The sequence below is a fragment of the Aptenodytes patagonicus genome, chromosome 2, assembly GCF_965638725.1.
Source record: "Aptenodytes patagonicus chromosome 2, bAptPat1.pri.cur, whole genome shotgun sequence".
Lineage (NCBI taxonomy): Eukaryota > Metazoa > Chordata > Aves > Sphenisciformes > Spheniscidae > Aptenodytes > Aptenodytes patagonicus.
The window spans coordinates 1,793,651-1,809,810 of record NC_134950.1 but is presented as its reverse complement, the minus strand read 5'-3'; the positions used below and the strand labels follow the sequence as shown (position 1 = coordinate 1,809,810).

At 50.0% G+C, this 16,160-nt stretch overlaps 1 protein-coding gene across 11 annotated transcripts in view; it reads left to right on the top strand.

Moving 5' to 3' along the window:
* Window positions 1–16,160, top strand: part of ADGRB1 (adhesion G protein-coupled receptor B1) — a 289,281-nt gene that overhangs the window by 70,958 nt on the left and 202,163 nt on the right. For all 11 annotated transcript variants that reach the window (XM_076329006.1, XM_076329005.1, XM_076329010.1 and 8 more), the window contains exon 2: window positions 7,789–8,709. In XM_076329006.1, the coding sequence (XP_076185121.1) occupies window positions 7,962–8,709 (748 nt within the window). In that variant the 5' untranslated portion in view covers window positions 7,789–7,961. The remainder of the gene's footprint in view (window positions 1–7,788; window positions 8,710–16,160) is intronic.

Here is a 16,160-nt window from a genome sequence, read left to right as displayed (position 1 = left end):
GAGTGAATCGCAAAGCCCAGTTTTGGGTTTGTCAACCATTGCTCTTCCCATGCACCCGTGCAAGTCTGAGGCTCAGCACGCACACACCACCCCCCCCACAAACATCCCCTCTCCCCGGGGGCTCCCACTTAGCTCCCCAGCTAACACCAGTGCTTTTAACCTCCAGCTGAATCAATCGCATCCCGCTCCCCAGCACAAATGAGCAGCGACGGAAGCGGTCAGGCCCCCGCCTGTTTTCTGCCACTCATTAGGATGACCTTGTCCTCAGAGGCCCTCTTGTGTAACCCTCACATGCAGGAGCAGGATGGGAATGTAGGGGAAAAGACCCCAAAGGGTCAGCCGTGAAGCACTAACGGGCAGAATTAAGACAACAGGGGAAGCGGGAGTTTTCTAGGATTTGCTGGTGTAGAATCCAGGATATTTCTGGCAATGTGCATTGGGTGGTACCACTGATGGGGATGGATGGGAGCTAGGGCAGTCAGAGGGCCTGGGTGATGCTGGCATGGAGGAAAGGCTGATCTTACCGGGATCAGAAGATTTGTGTATTCCTCTGGGGGTGAGGAAATGCCTGGGAACAGTGTGGAGCAATGACCAGCCTAAACTCACAGCAGGCTGTACCCTACCACTGTTAACTGGGGTTTAAGTCTGCTTTGCTAATGGGAGACTGAGGCAGAGAAAGATGTAACGTTATGACGACCTCCATCAGCTGCCTTCTGCCAAGAACCCCGTAGGCTCCTTGACTTTGCTATGCGATGGCATCTAACCCATCCCTATGTCATGCAGTCCTTGAGAAACTCCCAGTCCTGGTAGCACTCCCGACAGGCCATGCCAATAACATTGTACCCATGTAGAGGAAAGCTGAGAACAAACACAGCTGTAGCTCGGGCTGAGGTGGTGTTTAATGACACCAAGTACACACACGACAACTGTCTGAGGCTGTGTTGGACCCAACAGAAGGTGCTGCAGAGCCCTGGGCCCACTTCCCTCAGGCAGCCACATATGGGACCAGATGGAGCACACCTGGCCCTCCTTGTCTGCTGGGCTTTTCTCTACAGAAGTTTTACTGGGTCCTAGATTTTAGGGTCCAGCCTTTCTGCTCAGCTGTCTCCTGATCCAACTCACTGAAAAAAACATACAGAGCCAGGAACTGAGCCTGACCTGCCTACACCACTGCCTGAGAGTTTTAGCTATGGGCCCATCTTCAATCAACATGATCTGGTGCGGAGACCTTAGTCTTTAAGGTTGTTACTCTCATCTTGGGATGAAATCCTAGTGGGTTGAAAATGAATCACCATCTTCAGCACTTTGCTGGAGCTTTTCCGATCACAGAGCACTAGAGAAAAGCAGAGGATGCTTCTTACATCCATCTTTTCAGGTGGGAAAACTAAAGCATTGATTGGCAGAGATGTTTAATTGAGAGTGTGCACAAATCCTGGAGCCAGGATTAAAATCTGGCCTCTGGCTTCCCCGATAGCGTCTTCCCATCTGGCCAGTGCTGAAGATGATCAGAGGTGGGATGGTTCAACTGAGGCTCAGGGGCTTTGGAGTTTCCTCATTGTGATTGAAAGCCTCTTGGGACATGCCAGTATGATCCATTTCTTTATATCACCTCTCAGCCCTCCCTTTCCCCAAATCCCCTCTTCCAGCCTTTGAAAATCAAAACGGGACTGGGATTCTGTCCCCACAAACCAATCCCCATCACAGGATCAAGCATTTCCCATCCTATTCATGCTGTTCCTGCAGGCTGTTACGTATCTGCTGGGGTCCATGCCTAAAGCGGGTCCCTTTCCAGGTTGGATCCGGGAGAAATTTGGGATGAAGGATGATAGTGTGTATAAATATCATTTATTAACACAGCAGGCAGGTGAGAATCAGGTTTTCTCTGCAGGAGACTGAGATGGATAGAGGCTACATCAGTCTCTACAGTGGTGGAGCAAATATGCCAGGTCGTGAGGGGTCCATGCAGAAATATGTTTTTGGTAAGTGAAACAGCAGGAGGAGAGCAGGGCTGGATTCTTCTCTGTCTGACCCTTGTCTGCTTTCTTTTGCTTCCTAAAGGGACTTTGTCTGAGTTCAGCTCTCAGCATTTGGTCCAAAGGTAGATCTGGCCAGCCCAGATCCTGACCTGGGGAGCTCCAGCTGGAGGTGGCTTAGCAGCCTTTCCAGGATATGGTCCACATCTGAAATGCCTCTCCAAAGAGTGGACGTGCACTGAAGTCAGGGTGAGATCTAAAGGATTTCCCAGTCCTGCAATACCCAGCAAGTCATCCTTTTGCTCTTTCAGGTCCTAGTTTTCACTAGATTCTGCTTTGCCAGAAAATAAGCACAAATCTCTATACATAAACTGTTGCTGGGAAGGGCCAGAGTCAAGTAAATACTCATAGAAAACAGAAGAGAAGGAAAATGGATCATTAAAAATAATACTAAGGAAAAACCTGATTTTGAGCACTGATTTTATGGAAGAGGTGCTGCTCCAGGATCTGTCCAAGCTCCATCCCTCTCTAGATGCTGTCCAGGGCTTAAGTTCTCTCCTTGCAGCCCAGCAGAGCCACTGCAGCCAAACGACAGACAGGTCTGAGCCCTTCTTGACTCCTCCATGCGCTGTCGGTTCACAGATGCCACCGCGTTTTTCCAGGCATTTCCACTGTGCTTTGCTCATTCCCCTGGGTAGCAAAAAGAAAATTTCGAAGTGGTTGCAGCTTTTTTTTTTTATTTTTCTGCTAGCAGATCCTTGTGAATAAGGACAGAGCATACTCATTTCCCATTTTTTCTCAGAGTGGTAAGGGACTGAGCTTTTCGGGGCCAGGCAGTTTTCTGCCTTCAGCAAAAGGGATATTTTGTTTGATATCTGGGGACTTCTTACAGGGAAATGGGAAGCCCCAGGAAAGGAGGATTAGCTTGATGAGAGTGGTTTTCACCCTGCTGGGATGTCAGCCGTGTACCAAGGTCAGGAGAAGGAAAAGCAGAGGGAGGTAAATCTTGGACGGTAGCACATCTGCGCTGGTGGGCAGAGAGAGGGGAGTTGGGGCACGGCTGAGCTAGTGGGGGCAGATCAGGGTGAGGGCGTTTGGAGAGGTCCTACGGGCAGCAGTGGGGAAGGATGCCCTTTCTGCAGTCATTGTTTTGATTTTTTTTTTTCCCCTTTTTTCCGTGAAGTGTTTGTGTGTTTGTGTGTGTGTTTGTGTGTATGTCTGAGAGTGCCCTCCATTGGCCAGATCCAGGCTGCTGCACCAAGACTCCTGTGTCACCAGCACAACAGAGGAAGGTGGTGGATGCACAACCGGGGAGGTTGCCCTTCCCGCGTGGGAGGACCCTGTGCAATGCACAGACCCTGCAAAGGAGGGCACATTGCAACACCGCCTGCATTTCACCGGCTCCTCCTGTTCGTGCAGAGCTGAAATCCCTATGCTGGGGCACAGCTGCAAAGTTGGACACAGCAATTCGGAGATGTCCATCTGGAAGGTCTTGGTGGGGCGGGGTGAATGGGCATGTGGGGCTATTCAGGCTGAGGGTGAAGGCAGTTGTAGGCAGGGTCAGGGGATGCCCTGATCCCTCCCTACTCACACATGTCCCTTGCTGCCTGCATGCCCAGGATGGGCGTGGAGTGTGCTTGGGGTGTACAAACGTCTGTAGAAAGCAAGCAGGGACATGAGGGTGGTGGAAAACTCCAGCCTCAGACCTGGATCATCTTGGTTTACCGTTACTGCAGGAAGACAGGGTGCACCACCAAACAGCCCACCACGGCTTGCAGGCTCAAAAATTCACTGGGAGCAGTGCAAACTGGATGCCTAAACCCCTTGGGCAGCCCAGGTGCCAGGTGTAACATGTGATTCAGTCCCTGCCTGGTTTTGTTTAAGCTGTGAAGGCCTGTCTCGGGTTGTGTTTCTGAACCGTGCCTGCTCCAGTGGGTGCCAGGGTGGGATGGCAAATACTCAGCAAGGAGGTAGAAAAAATTACCAGGGCTCTGTGCAGTGGTGTGAGGGTGTAGGAGCCATGCCAGTGGTTCACATCTGTTCATAACCCCCTGCTCCATCATCTCTAACACCTGCACAAGGCAGAAGGGCCATTTGGACCAAACTTGTCAGCTTCTTTCTGTGAGTTGCTTGGGATGAACAACTGCCTTCTGCCAGGGGCACACACACAAAGAAGACAGTATTTTTGCCCTTCGGTTTGTCCCTGAGAAATGCAGGCAAGGGACAGCCCAAGGTACTCCACGGTCACCTGCTGTCCCCAAGCTTTACTCCAGAAAAGGCTTCTCTGCCAGACTGATCTCCCAGGCACAGGACGGGAAGGAAAGAGCAGGAGGGGTGGCATGTACTCCAAGTTGGAGCCAAGGGATGGGACCAGGCATGGATGTCTCCCATCACACAAAATTACAGTAATAGCCAGGCTACCCAGACACTAGCTGTGGCAGCAACCATGGGAATATGGGCAAATTTGCCTGTGTGCCATAGGAACATGGTCTCCAACACTGGAATAATCTGTCTTCACGCATTTAATACCACTTCCCCAGCTGCAGGCTGCAGCCTCTGGTATATGTCCCCCTTGGGATTTTTCTGGATTAAAGTGTAGAAGATGGATCTCTGCTGAAATGTAGCAGCCAGTCAACTGCCCATTGCATCTTTCCTCCCTGCCAGGTCCAAAATGTGTTGAGCCAAAGATCCAGGTGTGGAGGGGGGGTTGTCTATTCACTTCGCTCTAAGTAAAGATTCCCACTTCAGCAAGGATTAGTTGAAGGAGGAAAAATATGTTTATGTTCCTTATGGTGAAACCTTCCAGATGGGACTGCATTCAGGGGAAATCAATTCTGAGACCTAACAACCGTAACACAGCGTCCCAATAATGTGTCTGTTTAGTTAAAGTTTGTTGGCTTTTACGGTGCTTTTCCCAGAGAGGGGCAGTGAGGGGGGATGCATTTTGTGCTTGCTGCATGCTCAGTCAGTAGCAGGTCTGTGGCCAGCGTGAGAAAAATCGGGTTTGTGGAGGGCAGGAGGCTTGGGCTGAATCCCACGCACTGAAGTCACTGTTAGGGACCGGATCTCGGCGCAAGCCCTGTCTCCTAATCATCTCGTTGCTATGGAGGCACCGCTGGCTCCTGCTTCCAACTGGGAGAGGCAGGTTTCTTCATGGTCTGGACCAGAGGTTAAGATGATCCCTGGCTGGCTTATCGGTGTGAAGGTCGGATAGACTTTGGCTTGGCAAAGGCCGTGCCTGCTTGCAAACAGCACGAGCTGCTCAGGCACTGCCCTACAGCGAGGGAGAGGCGAACCAGCGGTCCGTTTCAGAGTCTCAGCTAAGCAAGAACCTTTCGCTTACCAAAGCTGATATTTAAGGCATTCACAGTCATTTTCAAGCAACTCCTCCTGCTAATCAGGATGACCTCTCTGGAAATTTATAGGATGTTTGGTTGATGCCTGTGGTTTTTGTTGCAAACAAGCGCTGCTTTACATCCGTTAAGCAGGCTGCGTTCCTGAAATCTGGCCCCCGAGGCAGGCAGGAGTCTGGCATGGGGAAATTTGCACTGCGGAGCTTTGCAGGCTGCAAACCACTGTCAAGAGTGGGGAAGTGACTTCTAAAAAATTTAAGTGCAAATGCATTTGGACTCCATGCTGATTAGTGTCAGGTCTAACAGACACTCAGGAATCTGCTGGCAGAGGCTGCATTGATTTGAAGCTTGGATGAAACACAGTTTGCAAATAGCAGATCTGACTTTCGAGTTACCTAACCCTTTCCTCCCCAGGAAAAAAGGCTTTTGCAAAGAGGGAAGATGCAGAGACAAAACTTTAATATAGAGCAAGGAGAGAAACCAAGGGGTGAATGTGGAGATGCATTTGGCTTCTTATCTCTTCCCAGATGTACAGGATGGTCTATGGGCTTCATCTCTTATTTTTCAGTCTCCCCTGGGCTTGGGTTTAGCTGCCTGAATTGTAGATTTGCTGGGAATTTGTATGGCTGCTGTGAAAGCTTCATCTGTTTGCAGTCTGGGAAGGCAGAGCCTGGCAGCGGGGTGCGAGATGGCAGGACTGGGGGTGAGCGGTGTGGACACCCTGGGGCTGTAAGGAGGGTCAATGACTGCAACAGAGAAGAAGTGTTTTCCCTCCTCTCTTGCAGCAGGTGCCCCTCTCCATAGACTTTCACCCTAATTCCTTCCTGGCAGTGCCACCGTGGTCCCTGGTCACTGAGAAACACATCCAAGATGATTTGAATTATTTTGGGGTTGCAGCCCAGGGCAATGTTAACATCTCAGGAGTTGGGCTGCTTGCACTCAGGCTTCAATGCAGAGGCCCTGAGCACTTGCCACGGAGGCTCCTGAAATCAAGGCAGTAGTCTGACTTGGTAGGGGAAACCTTCCTCCCAGGGGTCCGATCTGTCCTTTTGAAATTGGGCAGCAGCCCTGTTTTGGAGGCAGCAAGTGCTGCAGGGCCAGGGCAAGCCTTACCCAAGGGGAAACTCCCGATTTTCTCTACCTGGGGTGAGCCAAGAGGGCAGGAAAGGAAATGGCTGGAAAGGTGAGAAAGAAAAGGTGCCATAGCTGTATGCCCAGCAATGGGAGAAGCTCTGCCCCACACATTGAGGGTCTGCCCCTCCTGCCTGTCAACCCCTGCATCTGTTAATAGGCCCCCTCCCCAAACATGGGGGTGCACACTGCATGGGGAAGGGGTACAAGATGAAGAGAGTCCTGCTACTGACGGTGTTTCCCCCTCTTTCTCCTCCCCTGGAAAGAGGGCAGATGGAGGCAAGGGAGCACAGGAGGGTCTTCTTGGTGGGGTAAGAAAGAGGGAGACTTACAAGAATGGAGAGGGCACAGGAGTCTCTTCGGCATGGAGGGGGGGCACAGGGGTCTGGGCAGTTGGGCTGAAGAGGGGATCTGGGCTACAAAGGGTTGCAGGGAACGGGTCCCATGGGGCAATGCAGGATGGATGTTACTTTTGCTGAAGGGACTTTGGGGGCTGAAGGAGGTGCTGGGGCTGGCAGGGAGGACTCTCACTCTCTGGAGATGCTCTATGCCTGGCTACAGTTCCTCAGGCTTCGGGGTATCCTGCACACAGGGGTGAAAGGTGGGGTGGTTGCCTGATGTGGGAAGACCTAAAATCTGCCTCTATCACCCTTTTTTCCTCCTGTACTGGGTGCACGGCTCATTCCAGCCCTGGCCTCCTGTCTGGGCTCAGGGTTGGGGTACTGAACAACTCCCTTCCCCAGCACTGGTTTGGTGGAAAAGGAGGGAAGAGAGAGAAAAGGAGAGACAGAAAAAAGCAAAAAAACAAGGGCTGGCAGGAGGAAGAGAGAAGGCAGAGCCCAGCTGCCCATGGCTGTCTCCAGCCCACCCTCCCCTGGTGCAGCCTGAAGTCTGCATTGAACCAGCATCCTGGCTCCGTTGGGATGGAGAGAGGTGGAAACTCCCTAAAACAGAGATCAGTGGTGTTCGCTTTGGGGAAATGGTTAGAAATCACTGCAAAGGCTCTGCTGAGCTCAGCAGAGGGGCATCGCATGGGCAGAGGCCACTGAGAAAGCGGGGTCACAGCTATGTTGTCCCCCATTGTGAGTCACACCTGCGCCCCTCCTGGGAGTTAGGACATCCTGGGGATGAGGACACCCCCAAACCTAGCATGGGGATGGTGATGTGGGGCTGCATCTTCCCCCAGTGAGATGTGCTGGGACTGGGGATGCTGTGTGGATTCTCATCCTTGCAAAGGGTTAATAAAAAAATAAAAAAAAAAAACACCGCCAAAAACCCCAAATCCCAAATCTCTTTCTCTCCCTTCCTCCTTCCCTGCCCTTTTTTTCCAGGTGTTGTTTATGGCCACAGGAGGGAGCTCAAATCCAGACATGGGAGGATTGGCTTGATTTCGGATCCAGAGCCTCTTAAACTCTCACTTTTCCTCTAAGCTGGTCCCTGTTATGTCCAGGATCTGGCGCCTGCTTGACATTTACTTTGAGTTCCAGAGGACCAGAGACCTAGGATGAGGAGCATTGGATCTGCCCTGAACCTGCTTTTGGTATCGCCACTCTACTTTGTGTGGACCGTGGTCGCTCTGGACCTGGCACAAACTCCCTGCACCACTTTGGTCCAGGGGAAATTCTTTGGGTATTTCTCCTCCTTTGCCGTCTTCCCGTTGAACTCCTCTCTCTGCTCTTGGATTATCCAGAACCCTGACCCTCGGAGGTACACTTTGTACATGAAGATCTTAAAACCTACAGGCGTATGTGACCACCAGCACATCCGCACCTACCAGTTTGACTCCTTCCTGGAGTCCACCCGCACCTACCTGGGCATGGAGAGCTTCGACGATGTGTTGAAGCTCTGTGACGGGTCCACCCGCTATGCCTTCCTCCAGTCCAACAAGCAGTTCCTCCAGATGAAGCAGACCGCGCCACCGGGGGTGGAGACCTGGCCCGTGCGGTGGAAGCCCACAAAGGCTCAGGAGAGGGACTTCTCGGTGGAGTACCTCGTGGTGGGCAACAGGAACCCTAGCAAAGCCGCTTGCCAGATGCTCTGCAAGTGGCTGGATGCGTGCTTGGCCATCAGCAGCAGCTCCCACCCATGCGGCATTATGCAGACCCCGTGCTCTTGCTCAGGAGGGGAGGTCCTAGATCAGGCCAGCGAGATCCTGGGGCTCACGAGGAAGAAGGAAGATTGCTATAAGGATGGAATTTACTTGGAGAACTGCATGAGCAGCCCCAAGGACAGCAGCGGAGTGGAGTTCCTGGGTGAGTGGAGGGCAGCTGGGGGCGTTTGGGAGGGAGGGCTGGTTGGGCTCTCCTCTCCGGGGTTTCGCACTGTCCCCATCACCTCTGTGTCTGAGTCTGCGGATGCCTGGTATGAAAACCTTAATTCCTAATTGATAGGCAGGTCTGGTAACCCTCGGTGGCTCTTCATGACCCTGTGACTGGAATTGCAAAGCAGCTTCCCCTAAATATACCCCAAATTGTTTCATTCATTCCTGGGGCTTGTGCCTTACTTGTTTTACTTCTGCAGCCTCAGAGCTGCTGAGGGGAGAGTCTTACCTGAGGGTGAGCATTTTTCCAGCGTAATTACAGATGTCCTAGAAAAGGCAGGATCCAAGCTACCTCCTGAGGCGGGCTGCACTCAGTAGCCCTAACAACCATTTTAATTCATGGGAAAAACTTAATTCTTGGGTCTGGCTTGAGGGAACGGCAGCAGAAGGCACGCTCATTTTGTTCTCAGCCTCATTTTCCTTCTGGAGGCTTTCAGAAAGAAAACTCACCATGCTGCTTCTGTGGGGTTACTTGGTGCCTTTGCTGGGGCTCATTCCTCAGATATTTCATCAGTGTTTTGATGATGACCTTGAGTATGGTATGGGCTGGAAAGAGACCAGAGAGGTGGAAGAGGCATGACAAAAAGGGCTATGAATAAGGGTGAGATGCTCCCGAGGTCTGATCTGGGCACTGGTCTGGGGAGGGAAATGCTCCTTCCAGAGATCCGACATGGTCTCCGCCAGTGCTACAGTGCCATGCAAAGCAGAAGGGAATCGGGGGGGTCCGAAAGCAAATCCTTTATTTCAGCGCCTGTGTCAGGTCTGCTCTGATGTGTTTAGTCTCAGCTCCCATCCCACCTGCCAGCACGCAGGTTATGTAAAGCAGAGGTGTGATGCTAAATGGGAATCTGGGCAGTGGGGAGGGGAGCCTCCAATTCGGCAAGGTTCAGAACTGTGCCTGACCCCCACCTCAGGGTCTCATCTTCTTCAGGTGCTGGTTTGAAATATCCTCTGCCACCGGGAGAAAGTTGGCATCCATCTGGGTCTGGGCTTTGGGGCTCCTGCCTGGCTTTTGCAGCCACCCCCAACCAGGGGGGAATTTCTCAAGGCGGGGGGGAGGAGGCTAAATTTGCTTGCAGTAGGAAGGAGGTTACCAGGCACAGGTCCAAGCTGTGCAGCGTGATTTTCTTGCAGACCGCAGTCTGGCGTTAGCTGAGAGATTAGTATATGATCAGGTATTAGTGCTTTCGTCAGTGTATTTTGGGGAAGATTTTGTTTCTCACTGATCTGTGAATCAATATGTGAAGGCACACAGCCGAGCCATAAATCCTGCAAATTAGTTCTTCAGCCGTGCCTCCCCGGCTATGAGCACACTGCAATATTCGCTCTCCAGATTTCAGATTTCTTTGCAATGCCCTTTTCTCCTGTGTGAACAGCTTGCGAGGAGTACCGTGTTGGCTGCCTCCTCGGAGTGATGTGGGCTTCGTTAAGTCATGTGTCATGCCTTGCATTTGCTGATTGGATGATTTATGCATTCAACCCAAGCAGCGTGACCTTTTTCATTGCAACCAAAGGTGAAATTTGAAATAAGATTTTCAGCAAATCCTGAAGCATTCAAGCTTAATATTGGCTTTTGTAAAGATCTCTCCTAGTCCAGCTTGAGTGCTTGAATGTTGCCAGAAAATAAATATGAAAGAGGCTCAAAGGTGGCTGAATCAAAATCCTTTTTGGGTGTCAAACATTTGTAGAAAGCATAGATAATTTTTTTTGCTGGCTGCTCACATCTACTCCATATTGAAGATACAGAATTATCATCTCCACTGGTGGGATGCCATCTACATAGAAATGATGCTTGCAGGGTGGCCGGGCTCTCCATGTGCTGCTCTGTCTGCCACTGTGTCTGTTTTGATTTTTGCAAAGGCTTGATCAGGAAGATGGAGGTGAGATCCAATTTGGACAGAGAGCCAGCGATCCCCTAACAGCATTTTGTGGGTGGAATATTTTGATAGCATTCCCGATTTCCGAGTGCTGATACTGATTATTGCTGTCATTGTCCTGATTGTATTTGTACCTTTTTTTTTTCTTACAAGCTTTTTTTTTTCCCCTTCTGTTTCCCGAGTCATTTGTTGTTTCTGGGCCTGTTTTGACACTTTCATCTTTGAACAAGGGTGCATGCGTGTGTTGTACTAATCTAGTCTGATGACTTTCAAGGCACGTAAGAAATCGCCAGACACCCAGATACCACTCCAAAATGTGGAGCCTGACTTTTCCTGATGTGCCTCTTCTACACCTGGGATATTTCCAAAGCAAACGGGTGGGTGCAAATCTACAGAGGCTACAATGAGATGCTGCCTTGGAAGCAGCCGTGCTTTGGCTCACGGAGTCCGTGGGGTGAGATCCTTTTGGAAAGGTTCACTCCCCATCCCTGGCACTGGTATACCGAAGGATGGAGAATGCATATATGTGTCTGTGTGCTGGATTAGATGGTGTCCTCTCCCTGCTCTCTGAAGTCACTCAAGAGCAGTCCAGGAATAGATCTCTTGAGCTGGACATTGGCTTTGGTGGCCAAAGAGCAGAGCTGGGAGATGAACTTCTGCTGCCAATCCAGGCCACAGATCTTCCGGCCATGGTGGAGAAGTGGGCGTATTGACCCTGTTCCTCCAGAGCTACTTGGACACTCAAGAAACCTAACTGCCAGCCTGATTTCACTCACGGCTAATGAGTTTGCACTTGGTTCAGGTACACAGGGATGTTTGTGGACATTTACAACGGGTCTTCACAAAATGACTCTGCCGAAGTGACCCTGTCTTGTCCACAGCATCTGTTCTTCAGTGTCTGGAGGTAGGAGAGACCGCTCCAAATTTGCTTCCCAGGTTTAGTGAGACACTCTCTTTGCACTCGCTGTCCAGAACACACGCAGAGTTGCAGAGGTTACAGCGGGTGGGAAGAATCTGTCAGGATGCAGAGGCAGCAGGAGATATTTCGGTGTCTTGCTGCACATGGAGCTTGTCCTGGTGATCAGCAAGACACGTTTGGAAATGTATTGGCAGCAGTGGCCCACCCCCCACATCTCCCCTCCTTGCTGAAGCTACCTTAAGGTGCTGCTCTGGGAAGGCTTGAACAGGGCATTTTTTTCTAGGAGAAGACAATTCAACAGGGGAAATATTTTTGGCCAGCATCAGATGTCCCTTGGCTGACTCAGGCAACATGGAAAGAAGACAGAGACTGGTTGTAGGTCCTGAGGTTTAGAGGTGAACTCTCTTTTGGGAATGCAAGTTGACATTCCTGGAATAGGCTGCCACACCAGTTTGGGGTAGGAGACCAGAGGACTGTAGATGGGAAAGCTTCCTGAATCACGGGGCGTTGGGACTTCAGGGTCTGAAAATCCTGGTGACCCTCCCAAATGTGAGCTGGCTTCACTGTAATTGGAGCCGGAGCTTTAAAAGGGGACACTGTCACTGATGTGACATTGTAATGAGAGAAGGTTAAATGTGTGCTTAAGTGCTGTGCTGAGTTAGGCACTTAATGTATGTCTAATTAGTCGTCTCCATATAATCTGTTCCTGGAAGGCCATTGCAGTGCTGTCACATTTTGGTAGCCCAAAGAGATAACCAGCATGCTCTGGTCCTTCTGCTCTTCATATCCCCACTTGGAGGGATCCAAGATGCTGACTGCAAAATAGGGTTAAATGTGTGCACTTGAAATATATTATTTGCTCCCTGGTAAAGTAGATGGCTCCAGGGCTGGAGGGATTTTTATGATGAATGAGTCTGGTTTCATGTCTTGGACAGAGAATTTCACAAATTCATTTCAGCAAAGAACTTGAAACTGAGATTTAAATGGAATTTCTTAGTTCTCAAAAAACTGAATCAAGATATTGTTAGTCTGAAGTGCTGGGTTTTTTCCTGCCTTTCCTGATAAACTTTTCCATTGGTTTGCTGTCCCCATTGCTCTGAAAAAATGCAGACCCTCCTTCCTTGCGCATGCTCGTCACTTCACTTCTGTTTTTTTAGTGGTATTTTACCTTCCAGCCCTTAGATGTTTTTCTACCTCTGTCTGCTAGATTAGAAGTCATCTAGCATCCATTCGCTACTGTTTGGAGAGGCATTTATAGACCCATGAACAAGTTGCTTCTTAACTTCTGCTGCATTAAGTAGGCTGAACTCCATAAATCTCTCACTGCAGGACACATCCTCCAAACCTCGGTTGCTGTTGGGAAACTTTGCTTCATGCTTGGCCACTTATGCTGGCCGAAATGTGATGTCTCCTCAGCAGGGCTGAGCTTCTGCCTGGACTCGTGGCTGAGTGACTGCTGAAGAGAGTCTCTGGTGTGGAAGAGGGGCCAGAGGCACAGGGACAAATGAATCAACTGCCATCCTCCCTGATGCAGGCATCATGTTGTGTGGCACAGCTCTCCTGCCCTTGAACCTCCCCCAGGGCAGAAATAACTTGATAAGTCATTTCCTATGTTTGCGGTGAGCTTTAGTGACCATGAAAGCTCAGGGATTAATAAAGAGCTGTGAGTAATTGCCCAGGGGCAGGCTCTCAAACCTCTCCTTGACCTCTTCAGCTCCTTCTTACCACACAGGCTCTATTCCTCCCACAAGAATCCCGCAGGCCCAAACAACAGCTGGGCTTGCAGAGAAAGCTGTTTGGCTTTGGATTTGCCTCGGGTTTGGATTTGCCAACAAAACGGCAAAGGGACTTGGATGGGTGCAGTTTCATTGCCTCTCCTTCCTCCTGGCATGGACTTGCTGAGTGTGCTTGGGGAAGGTGTGCTGCTTTCCAACTCCTTGCTTCAACATCTGTGTTTGCCCCTGCTGTCTAGTCTGTACATCCTTGAGAGTAGAGCTAGGATACAGTAACAGATCACCAGCAAAACATGGGGCAAGGAAGGGCTGGTTTCATTCACGTGTGAAATTTTCCTGTGTTACCCTGCTAAAAGCATTGGGGATTTTACCTGACATCTCCCCAGCTTAAGTCCAAACATCAGCAGCTGTGAGCAGAAGCTGATATCACTTCACAGCTCCTGGAGGAGGAGGTTGAACAGAACCTGGCACCTGGCAAACAGGCGACCTTCACCACCTCGTCTCCTGCAGTGAATCCCCACTGGACCCATATGGGCAGCTCCTGATGGGGCTGTCCCTCTTGCATGCGGTCAGTGGGGTGTTTTATGGATGAGGCAAGTGTGGGTAACTCCTTCCTGGATGCTGAAAAGGGGGTTCCTGACTCAGTTTAAACACTCACATCTCTGTGATCTGTACAAGCCCTGCCTGCCCACGGCTTTCCTCTGGGGTCATTAAAGACCTTGCAGTTAGAACAGAACAGAACAGAATAGAATAGAATAGAATATTTACAGTTGGAAGTGACCTACAATGATCATCTAGTCCAACTGCCTGACCAATTCAGGGCTGACAAAATGCTAAAGCATGCTGTTAAGGGCATTGTCCAAAAGCCTCTTAAACACTGACAGGCTTGGGGCATCGACCACCTCTCTAGGAAGCCTGTTCCAGGGTTTGACCACCCTCTCGGTAAAGAAATGCTTCCTACTGTCCAGTCTAAACTTCCCCTGGTGCAGCTTTGAACCATTCCCACATGTCCTATCACTGGATACCAGGGAGAATTAGGTGTGAGCATAAGAGTGGCAGAGCAGAGATTTCCTGTGTCCATGCCACCGTTTCAGCACTAAATTGACTCGTGCCTGCGTCTGTATGGAGATGTCCTATTTGGGAGATGTGGGGGGAGAGAAAAATGAGAAAAATAAAGTGATCAGTTCCATTGTGAACCCAACAGCTTGTGGACATGATCAAAATGCAGAAACACCAGCAATTACCGTCTGAATGCGCTATTGTCGTAGCAAGGAGACTAAAGGTGGAATTTACATCCAGTTGCCGAGGGAGTTTCACAGGCAACTACTGCCATTATTGCTACGAGGGGACTTTTACTGGAAATTTAATGAGTGGCAGCCTACTGAAAGGCTCAGCTTTTCAGTTATGGGTTTTTTTGTTTTTGTTTTTGTTTTTGTTTTTGTTTTTTTTTAATTTGCCATTGTTTAACATCCTCTCGTACTCAGGACCCATAGCAGCTGCCCCAAAATGTTTTGTATGGGAATACAGGGTGAAATTTAGATGCAGGGAAACACAAACAACAGATTCAAAATCATCACATCTGCAGTGTAGTTTTATAACTGTAACTGCTGAATATGAGAATGAGGATGCTAATGTCTCAGAAGGGAGGGTGCACAGAGACACTCCTGGCCCTTTTCACCACCCACCCTGAATATCTGATGTATTTAAGTGATGGGAGCAGGCTGAAAATTGAAAATCATTGCCTTTCCAAGGGGAACTGGATCCATGGAGCTTTTCAGGTGTCTTATGCCCCTTTGAGGTGCTTGACCTCCATGGGTTTCCTTAGCGCTAAACTCTCTGACCTGGTGGATCATGTCTCTCATGGTGGATATAGCTCTGGGGTTTCTCCCAGGTTTCTTTGAAAGGGAGTTTTCCCTTTTTCAGTGCTGGTTTCCTCTATCCAGATGCAGCTCCCAAAGACTTTGGGTGAAGTCAGGACTTAGCTGAGATGGGGTTTAGCCCAGCTGCCTTGAAGATCTAGCAGACAACTGATCCAGGAAGGCAAAAGGGCTCTGATCTTTGCCTAACAGGCTGGGAACAGAGGCTTATCCATGAGCACTCGGAGAGTGGACTTGGGTGCTCTAAGCCACAGCAGTCTCTTTCCATGCTGGGCAGAGCAGTAGATTTCACCCTCCTCCAGAGCATCATTGTCACCTCTGTAACTCATCTCTTCTCCCATATTTTCCTTTTCTCATTCTGATAATCAGTAAAATCTTGCAACATCTATGGGTGCTGATTCTGTCTCCTGTAAGCCCGTCATCCCCCAAGACAGTACTGAAGCAATCTTGGGCTAAATAGGTTAGAAAACTGGTTTTGGATTCTCAGCAGGTATCGTTTAGTGTGGCTGTGTGACACTTTAACCTGGGGAGGATTCAGCAACTGTGTGTCCCTGGGGTGGCTCTGCCAATGTCACCTCCAGTTGTTGACTCTCCGTGTAGTACACTCACTTCTTGCCCTCGCTGCAGACAGCGATCTGATACTGATATCCTACATTTCAGCCTTCCAGCACGGTGACACAACCAGGCTAGGAAAGGACGTCCTTTAGCACATCATCAGAATTGCAGATCTGTTGAGTTTAAATATATTTCTTTTTGTTCCCTGGCTGTAGTTCTGATAGAGCAATAATTGCCACACACCTCATTAAGCTGAATTCTCTCAATAGGTCTTGAGTGGTCCATGCCATTAAACAAACAGTTACTGGCTTGGGATATTCCCAGTGCTTAGAAGCAGCAAGGAAGAGAAGGGACCTGGAGGGGTGAAAGCTGCAATTTCCAGGCTCCTGAAGAAACTGGGCTGCCCTGGCAGGGCGGCTGCT